A 22,110-nucleotide genomic window follows, 5' to 3' on the forward strand; every position below is an offset into this window, starting at 1 on the left:
AGACCCCTGGCCCGGTGGGCCTGGGCCGGGCCGGCCCGGCACGGCCCGATGCCCAAGTCTAGCCAGTCTCCAAGCGGTTTAAAGTCCCAGCCTCAGAAAATGGACCTGGGCCTAAATTTCAGGCAGGCCCTATACCTCAGAAGCCTAAAACTCGGAAGTTCTTTTTTTTTTTTTTTATCTCTTTGTTGTTGTTATTTTTTTCTTCTGCTTTTCCTTTTGTTGGTAGAGCGGCGCAGGCAATGAGTATTATGTAATGCAAGGCAGCCTTCTCCCGGATACTCCTGCTCCCCTAAATCCAATGAAGGTGGGATTTGGAAAAGCTGAATGGGCTTCAAATTAAGCCAGCCTGGAATTAAAGTACTTATAGAGTGGGTTAAGGCTCAAGGCTAAACTCGGGCCCATGCTCGAGCTATTTCGTTGACATCCCTAACACCTATGAAGGAACCACTAAATTAATAAGCCCTTAATGATAGGATTCTGCCCCCCTCAGACTATATTTCTAATATATTTACAAAAATATTCTACAGAGCTATGGGAAGGGCTAACTTTTACAGCAACAATGCTAAAAGACATTTGGTTAGAAGGAGACTACCTGACTGTCATTTTCCGGATCTCTAATTTGTGAATTTCAAGTCCCTTCCATCACCTCCTTTTGTTTCTTAATAGCCACTCATATATTTTGTAAGGGAATAAACCTGCAGATTCAGGATTGAAGGTGTATTTGTCGCATGAAAGAAAGATTCACTTTCCTTCGCATGAATCTATCATTAAATTATGCATTAGTTACTTCGAGATCTATACGAATCGATGAATAATAGAATTCAGAATACTTTGATAACTATGCAATAGGTGATTCGATGGTAACTTCGTGCGAAGATCGATCCTTCTTTTGTGTGAAAAATACAACCCCGATCCACAAATTCATAAAGATCTTATTTGGGTCACCGAAAAAATTCTTCTTCATTGAATATTTTTTCTAAAAAGCTAAAGCCTAGATATATATTTTCTGGTAAAATAATTTTATATGTTATGTTCTTATTATTAGGAGTGGCAATCGGGTCGGGTTGGGTCATAAACGGGTCAGGTCACATGCAGGTCGGGTCAGAAAATCATAAACTTGAACCCGACCTGTTTATTAATCAGGTCAGAAATTACAACCTGAACCTGACCTGTTTATTAAACAGATAATCCGACCCAACCCGTTTAACCTGTTTAATAAACAGGTAACCTATTTACCCAACTCGACCCGACCTGTTTAACCTGTTGTCCAACCTGACCCGTTTAACCTGTTTAGACCTGTTTAACCTGTCCAACCCAACCTGTTTAACCTGCCCAACCCGACTTGTTTAGATCTGTTTAGACCCCTTTAACCTGTTTAGACCTGTTTAACCTCTTTAGACCTGTTTAACCCGTTTAACCTGTTTAGACCTCTTTAACATGCCCAACAGTTAAACGGGTTAAACAGTTTAAACAGGTCAGACATCTAAAACCCATATCCGACCCAATTAATAAACAGGTTAAACGGGTTGACCTGTTTACGACCCAAACCTGTTTATGGTGGGTCGAACATGAGTTGGGTTGGCGGGGCGGGTCATATTTTGCCACCCCTACTTATTATGGGACAGACCTCACTCCACTCTATCTAAAAGCTTAAAAGCATTTTGAAAGAAAAAAAAATTCTGATTTTTACTCCGTAGAAAAGTCACTTTTTTTTATGTCTCATTTGATTTTTCATAAAATATAAAAATTTTATTTTTATAAAAAATATTTTTTTATTTTTTTGAGAAATTTTAATTAAATATAAAATATTTTTCATTTTTTGTTAACCAAATTTTCCTTCTTCCTCTTCCGGCCGAGCAAACAAGTCCAGAGTGTAATCAGGACTATGAAGGGAGGGATCTCTCGAACGGTTCCAAAATTGTTGGTTTTGTGGTTTGTAATGGTTGCTCATGGATGGACAAAATCTTTTTTTTCTTTAGGGGAAAAAAACTTAAAACAAGCAATCTGATGCCTTATATTTCATTCCAAAATCTAATTTGATCCTCACAGGTATACTTTGAAATATATAAATATTATTACTTTATATTTAAAAATATGTGATCACAATCGATGAGTTTGCTGTCATCTCCACCTACTTGGTCGGATGCCCCTGCCCGCTTTCGCCCAAAATCCCACCATCCCCCTAGTCTCTCTACCGTCTTCGGGCACTCCATCTCCGACTTCCCTCCCATTCCCATCTTCCAAAACCCTAGCCCCAGCTTCCATCGAAATCCCGACCTCAATCCGATGCCTACCCTGTTCTGCCAATTTTCATGGTAGATAGAACACGAATCCACCACCGGCGCTTCGGAGTAGAAGCGATGTCATTCGCCACTGTCGCTACATCTGCTCAAAATTCATCAACAGTTCCTCGTCCTGATCGGCTTTACCCGCTGCCCATTCGGAGGAATCCCGTAAAAATCCTTCCTTTCTCCAAATTAACCCCTTCTCCAGCTCTTTTCTCGCAGGCGAGGTGGTTCGTGTTCGTCCAGAAGAGAGCCGCCCCCTGCCGGAAGGCGTCTCGGTGGCAAACTGGTGTCTTGTTATCAGGTCATAGGGATACCCTAACTTAATTTTTCTTCATGAAGAAGCGGTAGAGAAAAAGGCTGAAAAATTTATCTTTTTAGGTGGGAGTGTTGATGAGAGTCCACAGAGAGATGTGCCGGGCCAGCTGAGCTTGAATGAACTCCTTTCAGTCGCTGAAGTGCTCTGCATTGTCCCGCCTGCCATCTATTCGATCGGTTGTCTCGTTGGTTCGGTGCTCCCAGGAGCGGCCAAGCCATTTCAAGTGTCATTGGGGAACAAGTTTTTTGTCTGTCAGTATTTTCTCTTGGTCGGCGCCTTGGTGATTGGAAGTGTGATACGCTGGAGGCAGTGGCGGAGGCTGTATAGGGTGAATGAGAATGGGTTGAATGTTGATTTGGTACGAAGAGTCGAGAAGGTGGAGCAGGAGCTACAGAGCTCGGTCACGGTAGTTCGGGTGCTCTCAAGGCAGCTTGAGAAGCTTGGGATTAGGTTCAGAGTCACAAGGAAGGCCTTGAAGGAGCCAATTAATGAAGTAATACTTGTTTTCCTGACTACTAAATTGTATGTAGATATATTTGCTCTTCAAATGCAGATGTTTCATTGCTCATGCTTTTTGTGGGATAAATCTGTCACACTGTTTAGTGCCAAGCATCCTACCACTTCTTCCTTCTGATCTAAATAGAGCTCCTCACCTGACAGTTGTTGGGTTGATAAATTCTTTATACTCTTATTATAGCTTTGCTGATTATATAGATGATTATCCTGCAAAGAAATTCTTCCTAACTCTAGTTTAGCATTTAGCCTTATCCTTTTCTCATCATCTAACAAGATATCATCTACAAACTGCATATACCATAGTACCTACTGTGTATCACTGGTGAGTTTATTTGTGACAGGTGAAGACATGCAGGCCCAAAGCTGACCCTTGGTGTAGGCCTGTGGTGATTGGAAAATCACTTTTCGCCACTGTCACTTATAACTCCTCATAACTCCTTTTTGCATGTTCCCAGTTATTTGAACCGGTGTTTTCTGTCTTTATAGACCCTCTACCTGTAGCTTATTGGTACAGATCGTTTGGTATAATATACCATTGTATCAACACATGATACACTACTGGAGGTGAGACAGTAACTGTACCATCTTTCCTGGTCTGTAAAATTAATAAATCTCAATCGAGGTAATAAAACATTATTGTCGTTCCTAATTGAAAATTTAGAATCCTGTAAAAATGATAAAGATGATTTTCTCAATGGTGATATAGTATTTGAATAAAGTGCATTGCAAAATTGATTTGAGATTATGGCATTCTATGATTTATAGTATCAATAATTTCATTTCCTGCTTCTTTTCGTTTGAAAGAATCATCTCTGCTAGCTAATACTGCCAAATCATAATTCTGTAGGTGTCTGTAAATGTCTATTGTCCTTGCAGCTCCTTGCATACAAGCCAATTGTATCTTTAACACTTTGTTATACATTATGCTTGTGATCCTTTGATCACTGTTTTTGTTTTCACCTAATTAGAACATCAACATATGTGGATGACCACTGAATGCATTAACTGTTGGTTTCCCTATATCAATCTTTTCAGGAATTAAATTATACATGTTTTCTAATCTACATGTGCTCCTCGTTCTATGACTTTCATTTTATGATTTTGCCTTTGTTGGGAACACTATTTGTTTTATTCGCGATACATGTAGATTTATGGAGGTCATGGCCTCTGTAGGGCTTTATGTATAATCTATCTATTTAGATGGGAATATATGTGGTGCATAAGAGTTATGCCTATTCCACTGCATACCTTGATAGCATTTGTCCTTATAATAGTTAAATGGTATGGCAAAATGGTTTTTTACTTTAGGCTGTAATGGTGCTGCTTTAGGGGAAAAAATCTCAGAACTAGGTTACTACTATAATTAGATGAGAACTTCATTCAAGTTTAGAGGGCTATTATGCAGTTATGGTCCTAGCAATCTGAGGTCTTGGAGGGGTGGACTGGGGATAGAGCTCACTCCCCTAAATCATTGAAGTTTAATTTCTTCAAATTTTATTTACTGTTTATATTTAAGAGGGCAAAAGTCAATAATTGTAGTTACAAATTGTTGAGTTAAAAATGATCATGATGGTGTCGTGGTAGCAATACCTAGTGGGATCAGCAATATAAAGGTGGAAGCATATGAAAGCTAATAGAGTGGGAGTGAGCTTCTATAGAGGATACAAAACCTAGGTTAGAGGTGTTTTGCTTCCGAAAATGTCCAAAATCTGATATGTAGATGCTTTTGTCAACCAATAACGAAAAATAAAATGATGAAATCACGGATACTTCTTTTGGTTTTACCTCATGCACAAAGGACCCATAAAACTTGAGCTTCATCACCATGTTGTCATGTAGGCCTTTTCCCATTTACTATGGAATTTGTTATGGAGCAAAACTCCACATGAATAAGGCTTCATGGAATGATGAGACAAAATTTCTATTGGCGGTGGACCTGACATTCTAGAAATTGATGCTGATTTCGTAGCAAAAGCAACTTTAGGCAATAGAGGGGCCTTCCATGAAACCTATACCTTAATGATCATAGTTTAAGCTTATGCAACCAAGGGGCAAACCTTCAACATTGCACTGCACTTGGAAAGAATCTGGATGCAAGGGGAGGGTAAAACATTTTGATTTTGGGAGCTACAATCATCTCTAGGGCACAGATAAAACCTGAACTTCAGTAAATTAAAGCCTCTATGATCTGCATTTACTCTACCAGGCTATGTTCTGCAAATTCTAATATCATTTGGCATCATTTATTTTTTTAATCACAAAATATTTTCAGAAGCATAAACAAAGTGGCAAGTGATCATTGAAGGAATGCCATGGACCCTGCATTCTTGCTGTAGATATTAGACCTCTCTGAGATTAAATGTGAGATGCCTTTTTTATTCTTACAGTTGAAGTATAATTGATGCATGCAGACTGCTGCTTTGGCACAGAAGAACTCTGAGGCTACTCGAGCACTAGCACTGCAAGAAGACATTCTTGAAAGGGAGCTTGGTGAAATCCAGAAGGTCTTGTTGGCAATGCAGGTACGTCTTCCCTAAGCATGCTTTCTTCTGTATCTCCCAAGTGTTTTATGCATTCTCTAGTGGTATGATTGTATCCTGCCAACTTATGTCCTTCCTGTATCTTTATGTATTTTAAATGTTATGACATTTATCATTCAATTATTCTTACATTTTGGTGGTTTTATAGAAGATTTTTCAGATATCGCTCCTTCAGTTTGAAAATTTATCAAATAATTCCATGAGAAGGAAACCTAGTGTTAGTGGATCTATATTAAATTTTCAATGAATGGGTAATGTTCTTCCCAAGGTCCGGACATCAATACTGAATTGTACCAGTACATAACTGATTCAAATCGTATGATCGGCACAATACAATATACATCCTATATTTTTCTTGCTCTCAACCATGGTATTGCTTGAAACCAGGCTGTACAGGTCGGTGCTAGGAAGTTCTGCTCGGTTGGACTGGTTTGACTGGTTTGGCTCATATACTGGACCAAACATTGGTATTGTACCAGTGCTTTACTGGCATATTACACTACGGTTAGTATAGGATGGTAGAAGTTGGTAAGGCAGGCCTCGGTCCTTCCATTTGTAAATTCTTCGTTTGTGTGATATCCTGTTAACAATAGCTGCCTGCTCTTAATATCATTTAGGAAATCATTGGTAGTGCTGCCACATGATCGCAATGGCATAGTTCAGTTTCTGTGTGATTTTGTGCCTTTTGATTTTAGGAATAACTCAACTAAACCTATGGGATGGACAATATTATTCTATAAGAAGGACAATATTATCAATATAAACCATAGTATACGAAGGCTGTATTTTCTGGACTGGCGCATCCTGTAGTGAATTTATGGAGCTTCATGAATGTACATGCAAGGAATGTATGGAGCTCATGTTTGGGTTTAAAGGCCAGGAAATTAGAGACTAAGATAGCATGTAATTTGTGGAAACATATGAAAAAGTTTGCAATGAAGATGTAGCTTTAATAAGACAGAATGGCGAAGAAGAATTATTTATGCTGTCTCTAGATAATTTAAACAAGCCTTGATGGTTGGGGTTATAGTTGGCAATAAAATCTTTGTAGTTAATGGCAGATTGCCGAAACAATTATCACATAATAAAGGTTTTCAAGAGTCTGATTCTTTATCTGTAGTATTTAGTCCATTTGGAATATATCACTAAAAAATATCTTGGACCATATCTCCTCTACTAGATCTGACTTATGCTACTTGTCACTATCTTTTATGTCAGTAGAGATTACTATATACATCACATGGCACATTATTTTTGCAAATATCCAGTAAAATGACCTTTTGTGGGTTATATCACATCGCTATCTTCAAGGATGCAGCCTATGAACTTGTTTCTGTGGCTTAATTCTTTTTTTTTTAATTTCAACCTATAGTATGTAAAGTTACTATAATACCAAAGTTGGCTAGTATCAAAATGCACTGTAGAATATTAACTTGGAACTTCAGCTTGAATACCTTTCATCTTCTCTGCTTTGAGTTAATTCTTCTACATGCTGATGAGCTGCGTTATTTTTACATTCTTCCACTTAACATTTTTCCATGTTGAGCAATTCTGTAGGAACAACAGGAAAAGCAACTTGAGTTGATCCTTGCAATTGGGAAAGCCGGGAGACTATTAGATAGCAAGCGAGACTCTGTATCGGAACAAGATGGCATTGGAACAAGTAGTTCAGTTCCAGGGAAGGAAGAAGCGAAAGAGCTGGAACTACAGTCAGGAAGACATGGAGGAAACAACGACAAACCCTAGTTTAACTACTCACTTGCACCTTTTCTTCTCCAAAGACCTCAAGAAGCCATTTATGTTTGATGTAACATTGAAAGCAGTGTATTGAGGGAAGTGTTATAAAGAAATAAGGATGTAAACACGGTTCCAATTTGATCTAAATTGCAAGAACCATGACTGAAGATAGTATGATTGTTTCGTAAAAGAAAAAAAAGAGTTGATGCTAAGAACACTTGAAGGCTCCAAGCTGGAATAAGCTATTCAAACAACATACAATATTCACTCTTACTTTTACCACCTCTGAGCTGGAATGAGCATCCATGGAACAAGTATCCTGATTACCGATGTCGATGCATCCATGGCGAGCAAAGTTACTAGCCTCAAAACTATTTGACCAATGTATTTTCGATAAATCTCGCTTGGTGAGAGATCGAGAGTGCAAGACATGATCTGGTGGCGGCTTTTCGGAGGATAAGATCAAGTTTTTGTCCTAAAATGCAATGTTCTTGACTTTGATTTTAGCCAGCTCCATTTCCGAATTGTTAATATGGTGAGCTGACATTTTTCCTCTTGATTAAAGCTTTTGGATTGGCTATTGCATGTTGCAAAACTGATACTCAATTCGAGCAATTTTTGGACATTCTATTGACAATCTTCTCGCATAATTCAGTCGTGATGTTTTCAATGTGGCTCAGAAGACATGATTGTGTCTAAAAATACTTCCAGCTTTTATTGGTAATTTTTTTTTCAAGTTTTGGCAAGTACTCTTAACAACTCGTAATCAAGTTTCTTGCGTGACGAGGATAATGATTAAAATTGTCCAGAAATCTCCAAATATATGTAGTTTTTCAAAAAAAAGGGAAAAAACTAATCCTTTCGTGTAAAACTGATAATGAAGTTTTTTTTTTTTTTAATGCAAACCAGCCGCCGCAAAGCGATATATCGCGAGGCTCGTATAAACAGAAAAGAAAAGAGAACTTCAATATCGTGGTCTTCTTCGGTCTTTTACTCTCTCGGACGCCAATGGAAGCTCTGCGGAAGCTTGAGAGGGTTCAGAGGATGCTGTCGTTCATGGAGGCTCGAGGGCTCTCTTTCAACGATCAGGGCTCCGACCGCTTCCTCGCTCATTTTCTTCTCTTCTTGGTACTCTAAATCTCTCCTCTCGTTCCTTTCTTTTTTGTTTCTCTGCTCCACTCGTGCTTTTTTACTCCAACCATCGGTTGTGAACCCAAAAACCAGAAACCAAAACCTCTACTTGAATCGATCCCGTGATCGTTGAACGTGCGAAATGATTAGGGTTTGATTCGGTTTATGCGTTCATTTGCGAGGAATGACGGAAGAGGGTGAATACCGAGTTTGGAGCATTAAAGATGAGATTTTCTAAACCTAATTCGTCAATTACGTTCGGCCATTCCGGTTTCGTGCAGAAAATATAAGAGAAAGGAAGGTATTGGACAGTTAATTGCATATCAAAAAACAGGAGGCTGAATTATTGTAGATTAATATATGATTCTTCATGGATTTTCTTTTCTATACAAGAAGTACTGAATAAGTTCTACCATTAACTGACCATTAACAAAAAAAAAATTATGTGGGGAAGGACAAGGTAAAGGATATGAATGTTTTGCTTGGACTTTATCACCATATCAAACTCTGGCAGGCAAGTCTTGATGCAGTTTTCTTGCAATGTGCACATTTCTTGAGTTCAAACAAAAGGTGCCCTCTTTCTAATTTGCACTTCTTGTTCTATGATGGTTTGCTAGGCTTGAAGTCTTTGGTTGCATAATCTGTCATAGAGAAGTGTTTGTGTTTGACTCCATACCCAATCAAATTTTGTAAAATGAAATAATGGATCCATTTCTTCACTTGGTAATGCAAACAATGTAACACTACCGTGTATTGCTCTTATGGAAGATGCAAATGAGGCACAAGCCGTGCTTCTTGTGTATGCCTCTTTATGTGATTGTGTGGCTGACTTAGATGGGCTCAGCCATAAGCCTCAGAGTGTTTCATGAGAGCTTGGTCCCGAGGAATGACATTTGTGAAGCCAGCCATTAACCATATGAGCAAAAATTTGGTAAAAAATTGTTAAGCATTGGTTAAATTCAGGATGTTGCAAGATTGTGCTTAATCTTGTGAGGACAGAGTGGTTCAGTTAAATATCTTATAATATGAGGCAGTTCAGTGATTGTTGCAAAATTCTATGTCAGGCTTTGGCATACTGATTTAGCTCCGTGCTTTCTTGTTAATGAATTTAAAAACTTAACCTCCTTCCTGAAACAGAAATCAGAGAGATTTAATTGATGCATGGATGTTAATAAGTTGGACTTGGACCAAGGCTCTCGCAAGTCAGATTAAAAGTGCTGGGCTGCTCCAATTCTAGGCTATGATTTATGAGAGGCACCTCATTTCAGAAGGTAAAAATGTCAGGAATGGTGTGCTGGGGGAAATACATGTACAGTATTTGAATTATAATTGGAGTCTCCAACTGCTTGCTACAATGCACATAAAGGGTGATTTTCAACTTGCCAACAATTGAAGGATTGAGGGATTAAACCTCTCCAACACTTTATACTTCCTGTTTCCTTCATTTCATTCTCTAACTTGGATAAAGGCCTTCATGTTATGATTTTTTCCTCCATGTACCGTAGCCAATCTTCAAGCACCCCATAAGGCTGCAGGTGCATTCCAGAAATGACTCGGGCTTAGGCTTGGATCTTGGAAAAAACCAATATGGGTGACCTTGCACCTGGAACATATTATTTGATTTGGGCTTGGGTTGGACATAAACTCACCTATGTAAGCAACAGACTTGGAGCAGTCTGATTGAAGTCTATAATGTTAGTTGCTCTGAATCCATCTTATTGTTCTTACTTCCTTGCATTCTTGGGACTCAACAAGTGCATTTTAGTCTATTGATTGCACCCTTAATAAATCATAGTTGGCCTTCATAAACTTCTAACTAGTGAATAATGGAAATCTGAAGAAGTTATTTATTTACAATTCACTTACCAATTATCGTTCTACATAGAGACAATCAACATTAGGATTATCTTTCTTTTTCTTTTTTCTGATTTTCACTAATTTCACATTAATTGTACTGTCAATTCTGGAATTACCTTAATAAAAAAGCATAACTTCCTTAATAGAAGGCATGGCAACCCAGGGAAGAACAAGTTAAGATATGTTAAGGGTTAAACTGTACCTCATAAGCAGTGTTATTCAGCATGTTTTTGAGATGAAAATATCATTAAAATATTTCCCTCAAGAAGGATACCTTTTATTATTAAAAAGCAATTTATAGGCAGACCTGGAAGTTATAGGATCGCTTCATGCTTCTTGAAGAAGTTAACATGATATGTTTGCATGCTTGCTCTACAGTTGGTCTAGGCTGAAACTTTAACCATGCTTTTTTTGATTTTTTAATCCATCAATCATATATAAATATATTTTTGCCTAATTAGAAGTTGATTCCATAAAGGTGCAACCATGCGGTACAGTTAGCATGGAGAAGAGGTGCAATCTGATATCTGAGCTTCTTCAGAAGGTAAAACAGTTTGCAGATTGACTTTCCTGTTTTGTTGCTATATATGTTAATGAGATTTTTTTCAGCTGATAAGTATGATGCCTTTGTTTAGCAGATCTCAGCTAAAATTCTGGAAGAAGCACTGTTCTTTGTCACTGGAGAAGGTAATTATATGTTAGAGAACAAACTGAACCATGGGGTTCACCTAAACTTGGTTGTTTTGTACTATTATCACTGCTGGTACCAAGTGTTGATGGTTCATATGAGTAAGATAAAGTTGCCTGCTCTTGAAACGGCAGTGGCTGACTGACATTCTTTGTCAATAACTAAAGAAGCCTTGATTCTCCAACCCTTGCTATTGAATTGTCATCCCTACTAATGTTCAGTTGACTAATAGAAAGGATGTGAGTTTTTACAAATGTTGATGATTTTCTACAAAGGAAGAGCATGATTGTTGACCTTACACTATCTAGATTTTGTGGGGTTGTTCCCTCTAATAGTGTGCAGATGACCAATAAAAGAAGTCAGTTGCTTTTTGGAAGGTTGTTAGTCAGTTGTTGCTTCTATTTGAGTTGTTTATTTTAATTACTACAACGTAGCTACATCTGATGGTTTATTTTACATTGGCAGCAGTCTTGTTTTCTAATTGGGAATTCACCTATTCTCGTTCTAGATATATCGACAGATACAATGACAAAATTTTTAAGAGTTTGGTGTCATTTCTTTGTTTTTGCTTGCTGCTTCCTACTGGTTTTAGTAGAAGTTAGCAAACAAAATAGTGAATTATAACTCTATGAATTAAAAACTTCATTATTTATTATTTTATGACTGTCTAAGATTTCCATTTGTTGGTGTGTTTCTGAGTGAACCCTTTTTTTGTTAAAATTCAAAACTATATTTCACCTCCTCTATTGAACTGGTACTTGATTCATTCCATAAGCTTCTTAAGGGAAGTCTGGTTGAAATGCAGATAGCCAGCAGATTTATATTGAGCTCCCATCCCAGTTTTACTTTGAAAACAAAATAAAATTTCATCAATCAGAAGCTGAAGATATACCTATGATTGGACTTGATGCAATGGAACGAGCAAATTCTACCCTGGAAGATTTTGTAAGTAGTTCATTATCCTTGAATTTTGCATGCTCAAATACAATTGAAAATAATAATAGTAATCTTTCTATGCAACCTCTTTGGTTTGCATATTCTCAGATATTATGAAGATTTTTTGTAGTTGAAAATTGCTTATCAAAATTCCTTAGTCTTGACCGAGACAACTGTCTCGTTCCCCGCAAAGTTTAGTTCTTTTTAACTTGATACTTTTCTTTCTCATGTATGTAGTTGAAAAATGCATATCAAAATTCCTTAGTCTTGACCGAGACAACTGTCTCACTCCCTGCAAAGTTTAGTTCTTTTTAACTTGATACTTTTCTTTCTCATGTCGCTGGTGCCATCAGTTGTTGGCACAGCAATAGCCAAATAAACAATGAAAATTCTCGTCTGCAACAACTGAATATAAATGGCTCATAGCTTAGATTGTGCTTGGAATATCTTATGTGATGATAAATAGTTCTTTAGCACAGGTAAGGAAAAGAAACAAAGTAGTCTAGAATCTTCATGATTGTGCATGTGTTGCCTACAGAAAATCAAAACAAATGTAACTCTACTCTAGATGTTTCATAACATACTCTTGTTGTTTTTTCCCTCAAATCACTCTCATGCATAACATGTCTTCTAAAGCTCCATCAAGTAGTATGATTTTCTTTTTGTCCCTTATTATTGGTCATTGTTCATATAATGTTTGGTTTTTGTGGGAACTAACGTGAGAAATTAGGAGATCCAACAAAGAGAAAGTAGTAGATCATAAATTAACATTGTAGGTCTTCATTCTAGAACTAAATATCTCTAGGTCAAGAAAAATAAGGAAAGAAAAAATATAATAATACTCATAGCATGAAATATGGTATTGAAAGTTTGAATATCTGTTACCATTTTCTGGTTTAAAACCCTAATCTAAAACCTAAGCCATCCAATCTCATTTCAATGTCATAGCTACAGCTGCTGTAACTGAAAGTATAACTGCACAGAGTAGAAACAAGGTAATGATTTTGGTGCTAGTTTGAGTGTCGGCGCACTTGTTTCATGAAAAATTTTGGTAGTCTTAAATAATATGTATGATGTTGGGTGTGGCAATGCACTATTAACTTGGTGCTACTTTGCCATTTATATGGTGCTGAATAAATAATAATATGACAGCATATCACGATGCAACTCAACATGGCATGTGAGCCCTAAAGTAATCTGCACTCAGGACAACATTCCTAGGCAGCAGACCCTCCAATCAAAAATTTTCATTGCAATATTGAAAGATAGCAATGGATAGCATTCTTCTACGGTATTGGTATGACATTATTATAAATTCTGACAGATGTTGTACATTGCTGTTCTTACTTTGCTCAAAAGGTATTGACTAATTGGGAAAAAGGAGATTGGTTGCATACTGTTGCTTCACATTTTAGTCTATTATGTTGAATGTATGATGTAGAATTTTAAAATCTAATGGCTCGCTTGGCCTGTTTACTGAAATTGTTTTCAACTTTCAATATCATTTCTATTTTCTTCGTTTTCTGCTTTTCCCTTATGTGAATACATTGATAATGTCCAATCTTTTTGATAGACTATCATTCTAACAAGCAATTCATTCATTTATCTTTTGAATATTTGTATTATTTTTAGAAATTTTACATAGTTAAATTTGTTGGTGGTCACAAGAACTTGATATTTGCTTTAAATTTTCTGTTACTGATCCTTGAAACATTTTATAATTATTTCAATCTACTGGATGTTTGGTCAAATAACAGTGCAGGTCTTATTTCATGTTTCATGAAATGGATGTAAACAAACCACAGTCTATTTTTAAGTTCCTCCCTGTTCTTTCTTTTACAGAGAGCTACATATATCAGGTACATTTGGATAAAATTTTTCATGATTTTTTCCCTCTCTATTTCTAGAACAAATACATGTGCTAACTGATGACCTTTATTTTTCTTGCTACAGCTAGACACACTAAATGAAAAGGATTTGCATTTGCCATCCCAGGATTTAATTTCTCCAAAAAGCAGATATGATAATTTGGGTTGTATATTGAAGGGAGTAAGCTTGTACATATTCTATGGACTATATTTTTGAATGAGAAATTTATGGCAGATATCCCCTCTACCCATTATAACTCTTGATTTGACATGTAACTGGTGTTCAATATCACCTGGTGCAGGTTGCTGATCAAAGTGTGACCAATGATCTTAATGAAGCTTCCAGACTTGATCCATTCAATCTTCTTGTCCATCTTCTTCAATGCCAAGGGCTACTGACGGAGCGGTCTGACACCTTGCCTTCTCAGTGTTCATTCAACATTTGATTATATCGTGAGAGGGAAATATCATTCTAACTCTTGCTTTGGTCTTATTTTTATCCAGAATAAGAACTGAACTCAGATCAGGTGCTGAATATTGGGCTCTTGAGAGGAAGCTTTGTCGCTTGTTGATGGGAAAAAAGAAGGTGCCTCTGATATCCCCCTTGACTTCTGTTCTTGTTCCCACAGTTGGCTCTGTTCTGCTTAGTAGCTAGAAACTTCTAACCAAGGTAACATACCTGCTTTGGAAACTCTTTGGTCTGGCGACTGGCTTGAAGGCTTGGCCCAAAAAGTTCTAGTCTTGGGCTTCAGTTCTAGACTAGCAGTTGGGCTTGGGCCTAAAGTGTTGGGCCCAAAAATAAATTTGGGTTTGGCCTATGACTGTTTTCAGGTTTTGAGCATTGATATTAATATTTTTTTGATGTGTTGCTATTGGCGGATCAAACATATATTGCTGAGTTTTAGAGATAGAAATTTTGTTGATTCTAAGCTGTAAAACCTATCTTTTGAGAGTTCAAATTGGCTTGTTAATAAGGTTTGGTTGAGTCTATGAAAAGCCTGACGGGCCTTCCGAGCAGGTGATGTATGCTGAATATTTTGAGCAAAAATAAAGTGGTATCTTTGGCCAGATTTGGCCTCCTATCCCTTTCTCTGGTGTTTTCTTTTCTTCTCTCTATTTCCTTTCCCTTTCCTTTTTGATTGAACATTTACTTTTAACTGTTGAATACATGAAATTATTTTCTTGTAATTTAATTTGCAATCTGATTTGAGATATCACATATTTAATTTGTCAAAATCAGCTCTTGTAATCCTTGAAATTGCATAAATTTATACAGTTGCCTGAAATTTTAAGTTTGGGTCAGCATCGAGCTTTTTCTAAAAGCTTTAAAACCTCTAGATCTAACCTTCTTATTCTAGTAGCCTTACCCATCATCTAAATCTGTGGGTAGACCTAAAAGCTTCCTTATTTTCTTTAATCTGTAAAAATGCTCTCTTTGTTTTGTCATGTTTTCTGGAAACTGGACAAGCATTAAAAATTGAGCAAAACATTAAATTCTCTAACCTGTTAGGTCAACCAATGCATATGCAGCCCATCCTCGCGTGATCTTACATCACCTAGTCTCCTCTCTCTGCAAATGCGGGCAACATTTGGCAGATTGATGTTTTATCCAATCATTCTATTCCTATTCTTTCTCGTGGCAATAAATTAGTAACATTCTTCCCAATAAAAGTCCTACATCCATAGGTACCCTCGCTTCTTGCTCTTTTTTGCTGCATCTTTTTCATCTTGATTTACAGATCTCTGATGTGCATAGTAGTTGTCATTTATCATCTTTTGTTGCTTACATAAAGAACTCCCTAGCTCTCTTTTTTTCCCTTTGGGTATTGATTAGTTTGATTATTGGTGGTATTAAGGTTTGGATGATCCAAAATTGAGGCTAGCGGATTTCGTAAGGCTTGGTGAGTTAAGGAGGGAGATGCGGGAAGGATGGGAATGGAGAAAGGGGCAAGTATGGAGATTTTGAGTACAGCATGGGTTAGGATTTAGTGGCAGCTATAATGACACAATGGATTTAGAATGGGCCTCTGGTCAGGCTTCATTCTGATTCCAAGTATCAACTACTTTAGGGTAGTTCATTATAAACGAGATTATGGAATGGCCGAATATCACGAATCAAGATACTTGTATCGCATATATTTGAAGTCCACTTTGTTCTGGTATTGATTTTATCATCTATAGCACTCTCTATATTTTCGTTTCCCATTCCAAGAATTATAGGAATGAAATGATACATAGCCCTCTATATTTGAAATTGGTTTTCCCCTTTGTGCTTGTATTCTTCTCTTGTAAAGATTCAGCCTGACATTTAACTTTGGTTCAGATATTAATTGAAGATGTGATGAGAGCAATTCATCTCAAATCTTTTGATTATCGAGTATTGAATCTTTTGTTGTATCAATTACGAGGTCAAGAGGTAAATGCTTCTCAGTCAGCTCAAGTTTGCCGCATTACTGTATGTGACTAGATTTTATTCCATGAATCAAGGTTTTGTGTTTTGGTGTTATGTGATTAATTTCTATACATACCTGAAGGTTAACACATCTTGCACAACAATGTCACTAGTATTTTAGAACCTAGCAGTTTGTTTCTTATATTTTTCTTTTTCCAGTCAGCAATTGAAGACCTTTTACTCTGCAATCAAAATGTGAGGCATCTTGAAGGAACTATTAAATTTTGTTGTTCTTAGATTAAAGTGGCATAGGGAATGCAAGTGGGGTTGGAAGTGTGGATATTTAGTGATACTTGTTTCTGTGGTTAGCACCTCCAGAAACTTTGCTTGAGCTGCCCAAGTTAAAGGTCTGTCACTGTTGGAATGCATAGTGTTCCAACGGCTCCATGGGAAACTGATATTTAGGATAAATGAGTTAAAAAAGTGCTGGAACTGCCTATTTGGTGTGAGGCTGGCGGAAAGTTTAAGAACGGTGAAGCACCTAATTTAAGGCACACATTTTCCCTATGCTTTTTTGAATGCCATCTTTTCATCAACAGGTAGTTGACAATAGTTGCAGAAAGAACATGTAAGCCCTAGTATGGGGTGGATAATTCCACCAACATTCTAGTAGGGTGATCTAAAAGCATTTATTTGTTCATTTCTTGGGCATAACTAGATATGGATAGTGTGCTTCCATTTTTCATCATATGAGCATTCAGTCTATGAAAGAAATGGAACTATTTTTCATCATTATTAAGTGGGTGGATTGGTTCACTATCTCCCACAATCCATTGTTTTGCCAATGGAGAGCAGGCATGGATGATGTTGGGAAATTTTGTAGGTTTGAAACAATGGACCCTTGTTCCTTCTTTTGAGCAATATTTTTTATGCAAAAAATAGCCATTGCGCGTTGCTATTCTTAAAAGTCACATGCTGTTTCGCTGCAGATGCATGTTAATTGTTTCAATTGGTTCAGGCCTTGCTCACCAACATTTTGTAGGATATTGACTGTCACATGGTCTATTAGGTGCATCTTTTAGCCCATTAGCTTGTTCACAAAACAAAGCATGCCCATGTCTCCAATTTGTGGATGATTCTTATGGAGGCCATGATTATGTGCAATTGATAGGAAACACTTGTCTTCTTTGTAGCCTCACATTACCGCATGAATAAGCATGGAACATCATGAGATGAAGAGCATCTTAATTTCCTAAACCATCATTATCTTTATTTGAGCCTCTTGTTGGATTTTATTGGTCTATTTCAACTCAGAAGGTGAATTCATAGGTGATGCCACCATGCCATGTGTGGGATTCATTAGAAATATCCAATACTGATATTTGGATTTGACAAAAGTTGTTGAGCTCGCCAAAAATTTGATGGTGCAATAAACCCACCTTCTTTAGATTTATCCATCATGGTCACTCTGATAATCAGCTTGTGATTGTCAACATATTGTTTTATATGAATTAATGTGAACTGGTGATCTATTTTGTATCCCTAAAAGTCATCAGAATATTCCTGTGATGTATGTTTATTGGAAAGTATGTTGACAAGGTATAAATTTGTATGCTGACACCCAACCCTACGAGATCCCTTGATGCCTTGGACCAATTAATAGCTGTATCTCTCAACATAACAATGTCATGGTAATTAAGCTAATGCGCCATCACTTGATCTGCATAAGATGAAAGCCATGATATAAAAGGTTGCGAAGATAGTAATCCTTTTTGAGAAAGAAGATAGTAATCCTGCCAAGGCAACAGTGCAGTGATAGAAGCATTGGCAGTAGGATTGGAGGACTTATTGGTATATGGAATGCTTGGCGAAATGGATGGAAGAAAATCACTATTCTTTTGCCACAACCTAGTCAGACAACTAAATATTTTTGCATGTGTTCTTCACTTTTGCTAGTTATCAATCTCTAGCTAGAATGGAGCAAGAGTTCACCAAAAAGAACAAGCTGATAAGTGCAGTTTTTCATCCCACATGCCAAAATTGTTACCATGACTTTCTAGGAGAACTCTCTAAACCTAGGAGATATTTATGAGCAGATAATGAATGAAAGTGTCAATATGGGCTAGAATCACCTCTTTATAATAAGTTTATTTTTGTACTTTGATATCTACTAGGGAAACACAATCCACTTGATGGAATATCATGACTTGCCCATATTCTGTATGAAAGACCATATATTCATGTTATACAATTTCAAGTAGGGCATGATGAGGGATATACCATATGTAATGTGACACAAGAATGATTTTTTCCTTTTGCATAGAACTTTGAGTGAAAGGGATGAATCAAAAAGGCCTAAGTAGTCTAAGTTCTCTGTATTTCTAGCTATCTCTTGACAATTTTGGCTGGTGCATAGATCCTCTCGGGACCAAATCAGAATCAGGTTATTCGTTCAAGCCTTTTATTTTTGGTAGCAATTTTTTTATGGTTTTGCCAGGCATTTCACTTTTCTGCTGTTCTTGCTTGCAGCTATTTTATCACTCCCAACATAAACAATACCAGCAATAATGGTTTGATATGTCAAACTGCTTTGTTGTCAGACTGGTAAATAGACATGACAACAGGAGTTGGAATGAGATGCATATCATGAATGGCTTTTAATTTGATTAAATGCAGATAATTTCTACTCGTCCATATAAGATGTATTGGTCCATTCATGCATGCATAAAAACTGTCATTGTGTGTATGAACTTTTTATAATTTACCCATAAAGAAATGCAGTGTATTTTCACCGTCTAATGTTTGTGTGTGATAATATTTTCCCCTGTAGTGGAAAGTGGGTTTCATTTTAAAGCATTGGCATCCTCTTGTTAAGGTAGAAAGTTTTAATATAAAAACTAATAATAGCACCAGTTCAATGCTTCTATAGTCCCCCACATGCAATATAAGTTCGATTATGCATGGAAGCATGCAAGTCAGACCTTCCACTGACAAATTCCACCAGGTTCATCACCCAGTTATATATATATATATATATATATATATATACTCCTTTATTTATAGTTCTAGCATTAACCGGTCCGGAATTAGGTGTAGCTATATCACAAGCTCATGTTTCTACGATCTCAATCTGTATTTACTTGAATGATGCTACAAATCTCCATCAAAATGAGTCATTTCATAATTGAATAAAAACGAGGAGCCGAAGATGTTAGGGGCTACAGCTACGCTTTTGCAGCACCGAACATGGTTCCGGGTACTCAAGATATTGTGTCTGGAGAGGTAGATAGATAGGACTACGTCTTGCTCGATCAGGACCCTAGCTTTATTGCGAGCCAAAAGACCCTGAAAGAATAACTAAGGAAATACCGCATTTAGAACAGAAGCTCATTTACTCCGCTATTTAGACAGCTCGTTGACTTTACTTAACGTTGGTTTCGGTTCGATCCACTATCCTTTTTGAAGCGGATAGTTCACAGTGCTCATTCTCAAAAAAACCGGAAAAGCCAACTCATCATGATGTTTCCACTCCATTTTCATATATATATATATGTGTGTGTGTGTGTGTGTGTGTGTGTGTGTGTGTGTGTGTATGTATGTAGTTTTTGCCTTTTGCAGAAATTGTAAATGGGTGCATTTCTCAACAGTTCTCTTTAATTTTAGACATGGTTGTTTTGGATGATGACATTTTTCATATCTGCACGAAGTATTTGTTCTTAACTTCTTATATTTATTTTCTTTATCTGCTTGCTATATGGTTCGCAGTATACATTAGCATAATGGACCAAGTTATTTTGCATCAGCAGTTAAGAACTTCCCCCCTTCAGACTGTTGAAATGATGATTTTCTTAAACAGATTAGCTATTCATTTGTATAACGGGAAATTAGTCTTTTATGTTAATTCATACCTATACACACTTTAATAATGTCCTATATTTGTTTTGAAGGTCAATGAGTTGCATATGGAATTCCTATCAGTATCAGAATTCCTGGTTGAGGTATCAGATGACTTGTAAGTAAATTCCTTTCTTTTTTTGGGTACATGCAAGCGATTCCTTTCTTTGATGTATCTGAACATATCGACCATGTGACATAAATCTACTTCTAAATATTCATCCCTTGTTTGACACTATTTGATACCCCAGCTGTTGAGTGACCGGAATTAGTCTAGAATCATTTGAATGCACCTGGTGGAAGTGTTCAGTGCATGTACTAATGCAGTTTTATTTTATTTGTTACTGTACTCATATGTCTAGAATGTTGGAATGCATGCTTATGGCTGGAAATGAGATGGTGCCTGTGTGCATGTTTGGCATTGTTATTATGATTTGGCTAAAACTAAATATGGCCCTGTAGAAGAAAACGAGTGGTTGAGTTTTCATACCCGAGGTGAATGCTGCCAATTGGCATTTTGACCACCTATTACCAAAGCTGGATGATACAAACCGTCACTTGACTGCTTACTTTTTCAACTGCAATTTGTGTATTATTTTTCTGATAAGATTTTGTTATTCTGAGTTGGTGACATGGTTTCATTTTGCTGTAGGTATGATTATGAGGTGTGCTTCTCTTCATAAGATTTCCTTCTGAGTCACAACAACATTGAGAAGTGTCTTTATAACTTGGATTTTGTCTATGTTTGGATGTCATTTCACCTGTATATCGCAGGATGATGTTATAGACAATAGCTTCAACATGTTGCGAATGTTTGTTGGGCTATATGGAGCTTCAGCAGCACCGAGAATGTTGGTGAGTTTTCTTTAGGTGTATAAGATGTTAGAGCTTCTATAAAATGTGTTACTTCCTCCAGACAAATAAACACCACCTCTTAGAGAGCAAAATTTTGAAGTTTGGTTTAGACTTTACCAATGGCAACTAATGTTGGTTTATCCATTGCATATGTTTGGTGGCATCACCAAGTGAGTTTATACATCTTTAACCCTTGACCATTCTTCCCCTGTTTTTCCAGGCAAAATGCATTGCCGAGGCTGAAGAGAAGATGGAGCAATTATCAAAGTGTTTGCATCCTGAACTATCATTGAAATACTGGAGAAGATGTGAAGAAGCTACAATGGAAGGTGAATACTAATTCCCATCCTGTTTGAAATCATGCTATGGATAATCGTTATTTCATACCTTCTCCATTGCCAATTAATCTTCATCATCTTTTTGTTCTCTAGGAGGGGCAACTTCAGGGCATGCCTTCGGAGCATGGAGTATACCTCCTATAATTGTGGATGAGGAATCCTTTCGATTGCAAACTGTAAATAAGAAACCAACCATACATACTAGTTGACTTGAAAGGAAATAGGCAAACCAGAAGCATGAAATGTTTGCTATTATTAGAAGCAATTTATCTTTAGCAGGAAATAGTGTCACTGGCATTAGGCAATATTGCAAATAATATACTATAGAACTGCAAGCAAATCAATTCAGTTTCCAAGGTATACCATGATCCAGACTCAAAACTGATTTCGGATTTGACCAATGCCTGTTTCATTTACATAACCAAGTGGATCTGGTTCGCATGGGTCTGTACTTGTTTAAAGGCATTGTGCAGTTGGTTCGAAAGGATGCAGCATTCTGAGTTCATGCATCAAACTCTTATTAATTTGTAAAGCAGTCGCGGCCACATCTGGAGTTGCCAAGTGCAAACAGCTGAAGCTTGCCTCGATTAACACGCTTGTTCGAACTTTTTCAATTGAGAAACAAGCCAAGTTCAGGGCCCATTCGAGGCTCAACTCATAAATAAGCCAGGCCTGACACTCTTGAACGCAAAAGAAGCACCACGGTCCCTGCACGACAGGCTCGTTCAACCCTGTTGTTTGCAGGAAAAAAACT

The 22,110-nt window shown here is 37.1% G+C and overlaps 2 protein-coding genes across 5 annotated transcripts; both read left to right on the top strand.

Moving 5' to 3' along the window:
• The first annotated feature begins 1,899 nt into the window (after positions 1 to 1,899).
• On the top strand, positions 1,900 to 7,614 carry LOC103707950. Its single transcript, XM_008792688.4, has 4 exons — positions 1,900 to 2,589; positions 2,667 to 3,097; positions 5,532 to 5,642; positions 7,218 to 7,614. Exons 1-4 carry the CDS (start codon positions 2,313 to 2,315, stop codon positions 7,404 to 7,406), a joined length of 1,008 nt encoding a protein of 335 aa, XP_008790910.1. The 5' UTR covers positions 1,900 to 2,312; the 3' UTR covers positions 7,407 to 7,614.
• A 722-nt stretch (positions 7,615 to 8,336) lies between these two features.
• On the top strand, positions 8,337 to 21,741 carry LOC103707949. 4 transcript variants are annotated; one of them, XM_039134232.1, is made up of 14 exons: positions 8,337 to 8,525; positions 10,864 to 10,929; positions 11,021 to 11,072; positions 11,879 to 12,018; positions 13,767 to 13,868; positions 13,963 to 14,058; positions 14,180 to 14,283; positions 14,382 to 14,472; positions 16,201 to 16,293; positions 20,217 to 20,281; positions 20,816 to 20,828; positions 20,938 to 21,018; positions 21,239 to 21,347; positions 21,450 to 21,741. In XM_039134232.1, exons 1-14 carry the CDS (start codon positions 8,406 to 8,408, stop codon positions 21,563 to 21,565), a joined length of 1,248 nt encoding a protein of 415 aa, XP_038990160.1. In that variant the 5' UTR covers positions 8,337 to 8,405; the 3' UTR covers positions 21,566 to 21,741. The 4 variants fall into 4 exon arrangements, with proteins under 4 accessions (XP_038990160.1, XP_038990163.1, XP_038990162.1 ...); XM_039134234.1 differs by having other exon boundaries at positions 8,338 to 8,525; positions 14,382 to 14,463; XM_039134233.1 differs by having other exon boundaries at positions 8,338 to 8,525; positions 11,024 to 11,072.
• Positions 21,742 to 22,110: the final 369 nt, after the last annotated feature.

The sequence above is a fragment of the Phoenix dactylifera genome, chromosome 15 (genome assembly GCF_009389715.1).
Source record: "Phoenix dactylifera cultivar Barhee BC4 chromosome 15, palm_55x_up_171113_PBpolish2nd_filt_p, whole genome shotgun sequence".
Lineage (NCBI taxonomy): Eukaryota > Viridiplantae > Streptophyta > Magnoliopsida > Arecales > Arecaceae > Phoenix > Phoenix dactylifera.

Excerpts from the sequence above, each read along its gene's own strand:
- LOC103707950 (XM_008792688.4), top strand. The coding sequence starts at position 2,313 with ATGGTAGATAGAACACGAATCCACCACCGGCGCTTCGGAGTAGAAGCG. Across the intron at positions 2,590-2,666 it reads AACTGGTGTCTTGTTATCAG|GTGGGAGTGTTGATGAGAGT; the intron begins GTCATAGGGATA and ends TTATCTTTTTAG. Across the intron at positions 3,098-5,531 it reads TGAAGGAGCCAATTAATGAA|ACTGCTGCTTTGGCACAGAA; the intron begins GTAATACTTGTT and ends TGATGCATGCAG.
- LOC103707949 (XM_039134232.1), top strand. The coding sequence starts at position 8,406 with ATGGAAGCTCTGCGGAAGCTTGAGAGGGTTCAGAGGATGCTGTCGTTC. Across the intron at positions 8,526-10,863 it reads CTCATTTTCTTCTCTTCTTG|GTGCAACCATGCGGTACAGT; the intron begins GTACTCTAAATC and ends GATTCCATAAAG. Across the intron at positions 13,869-13,962 it reads CAGAGAGCTACATATATCAG|CTAGACACACTAAATGAAAA; the intron begins GTACATTTGGAT and ends TTCTTGCTACAG.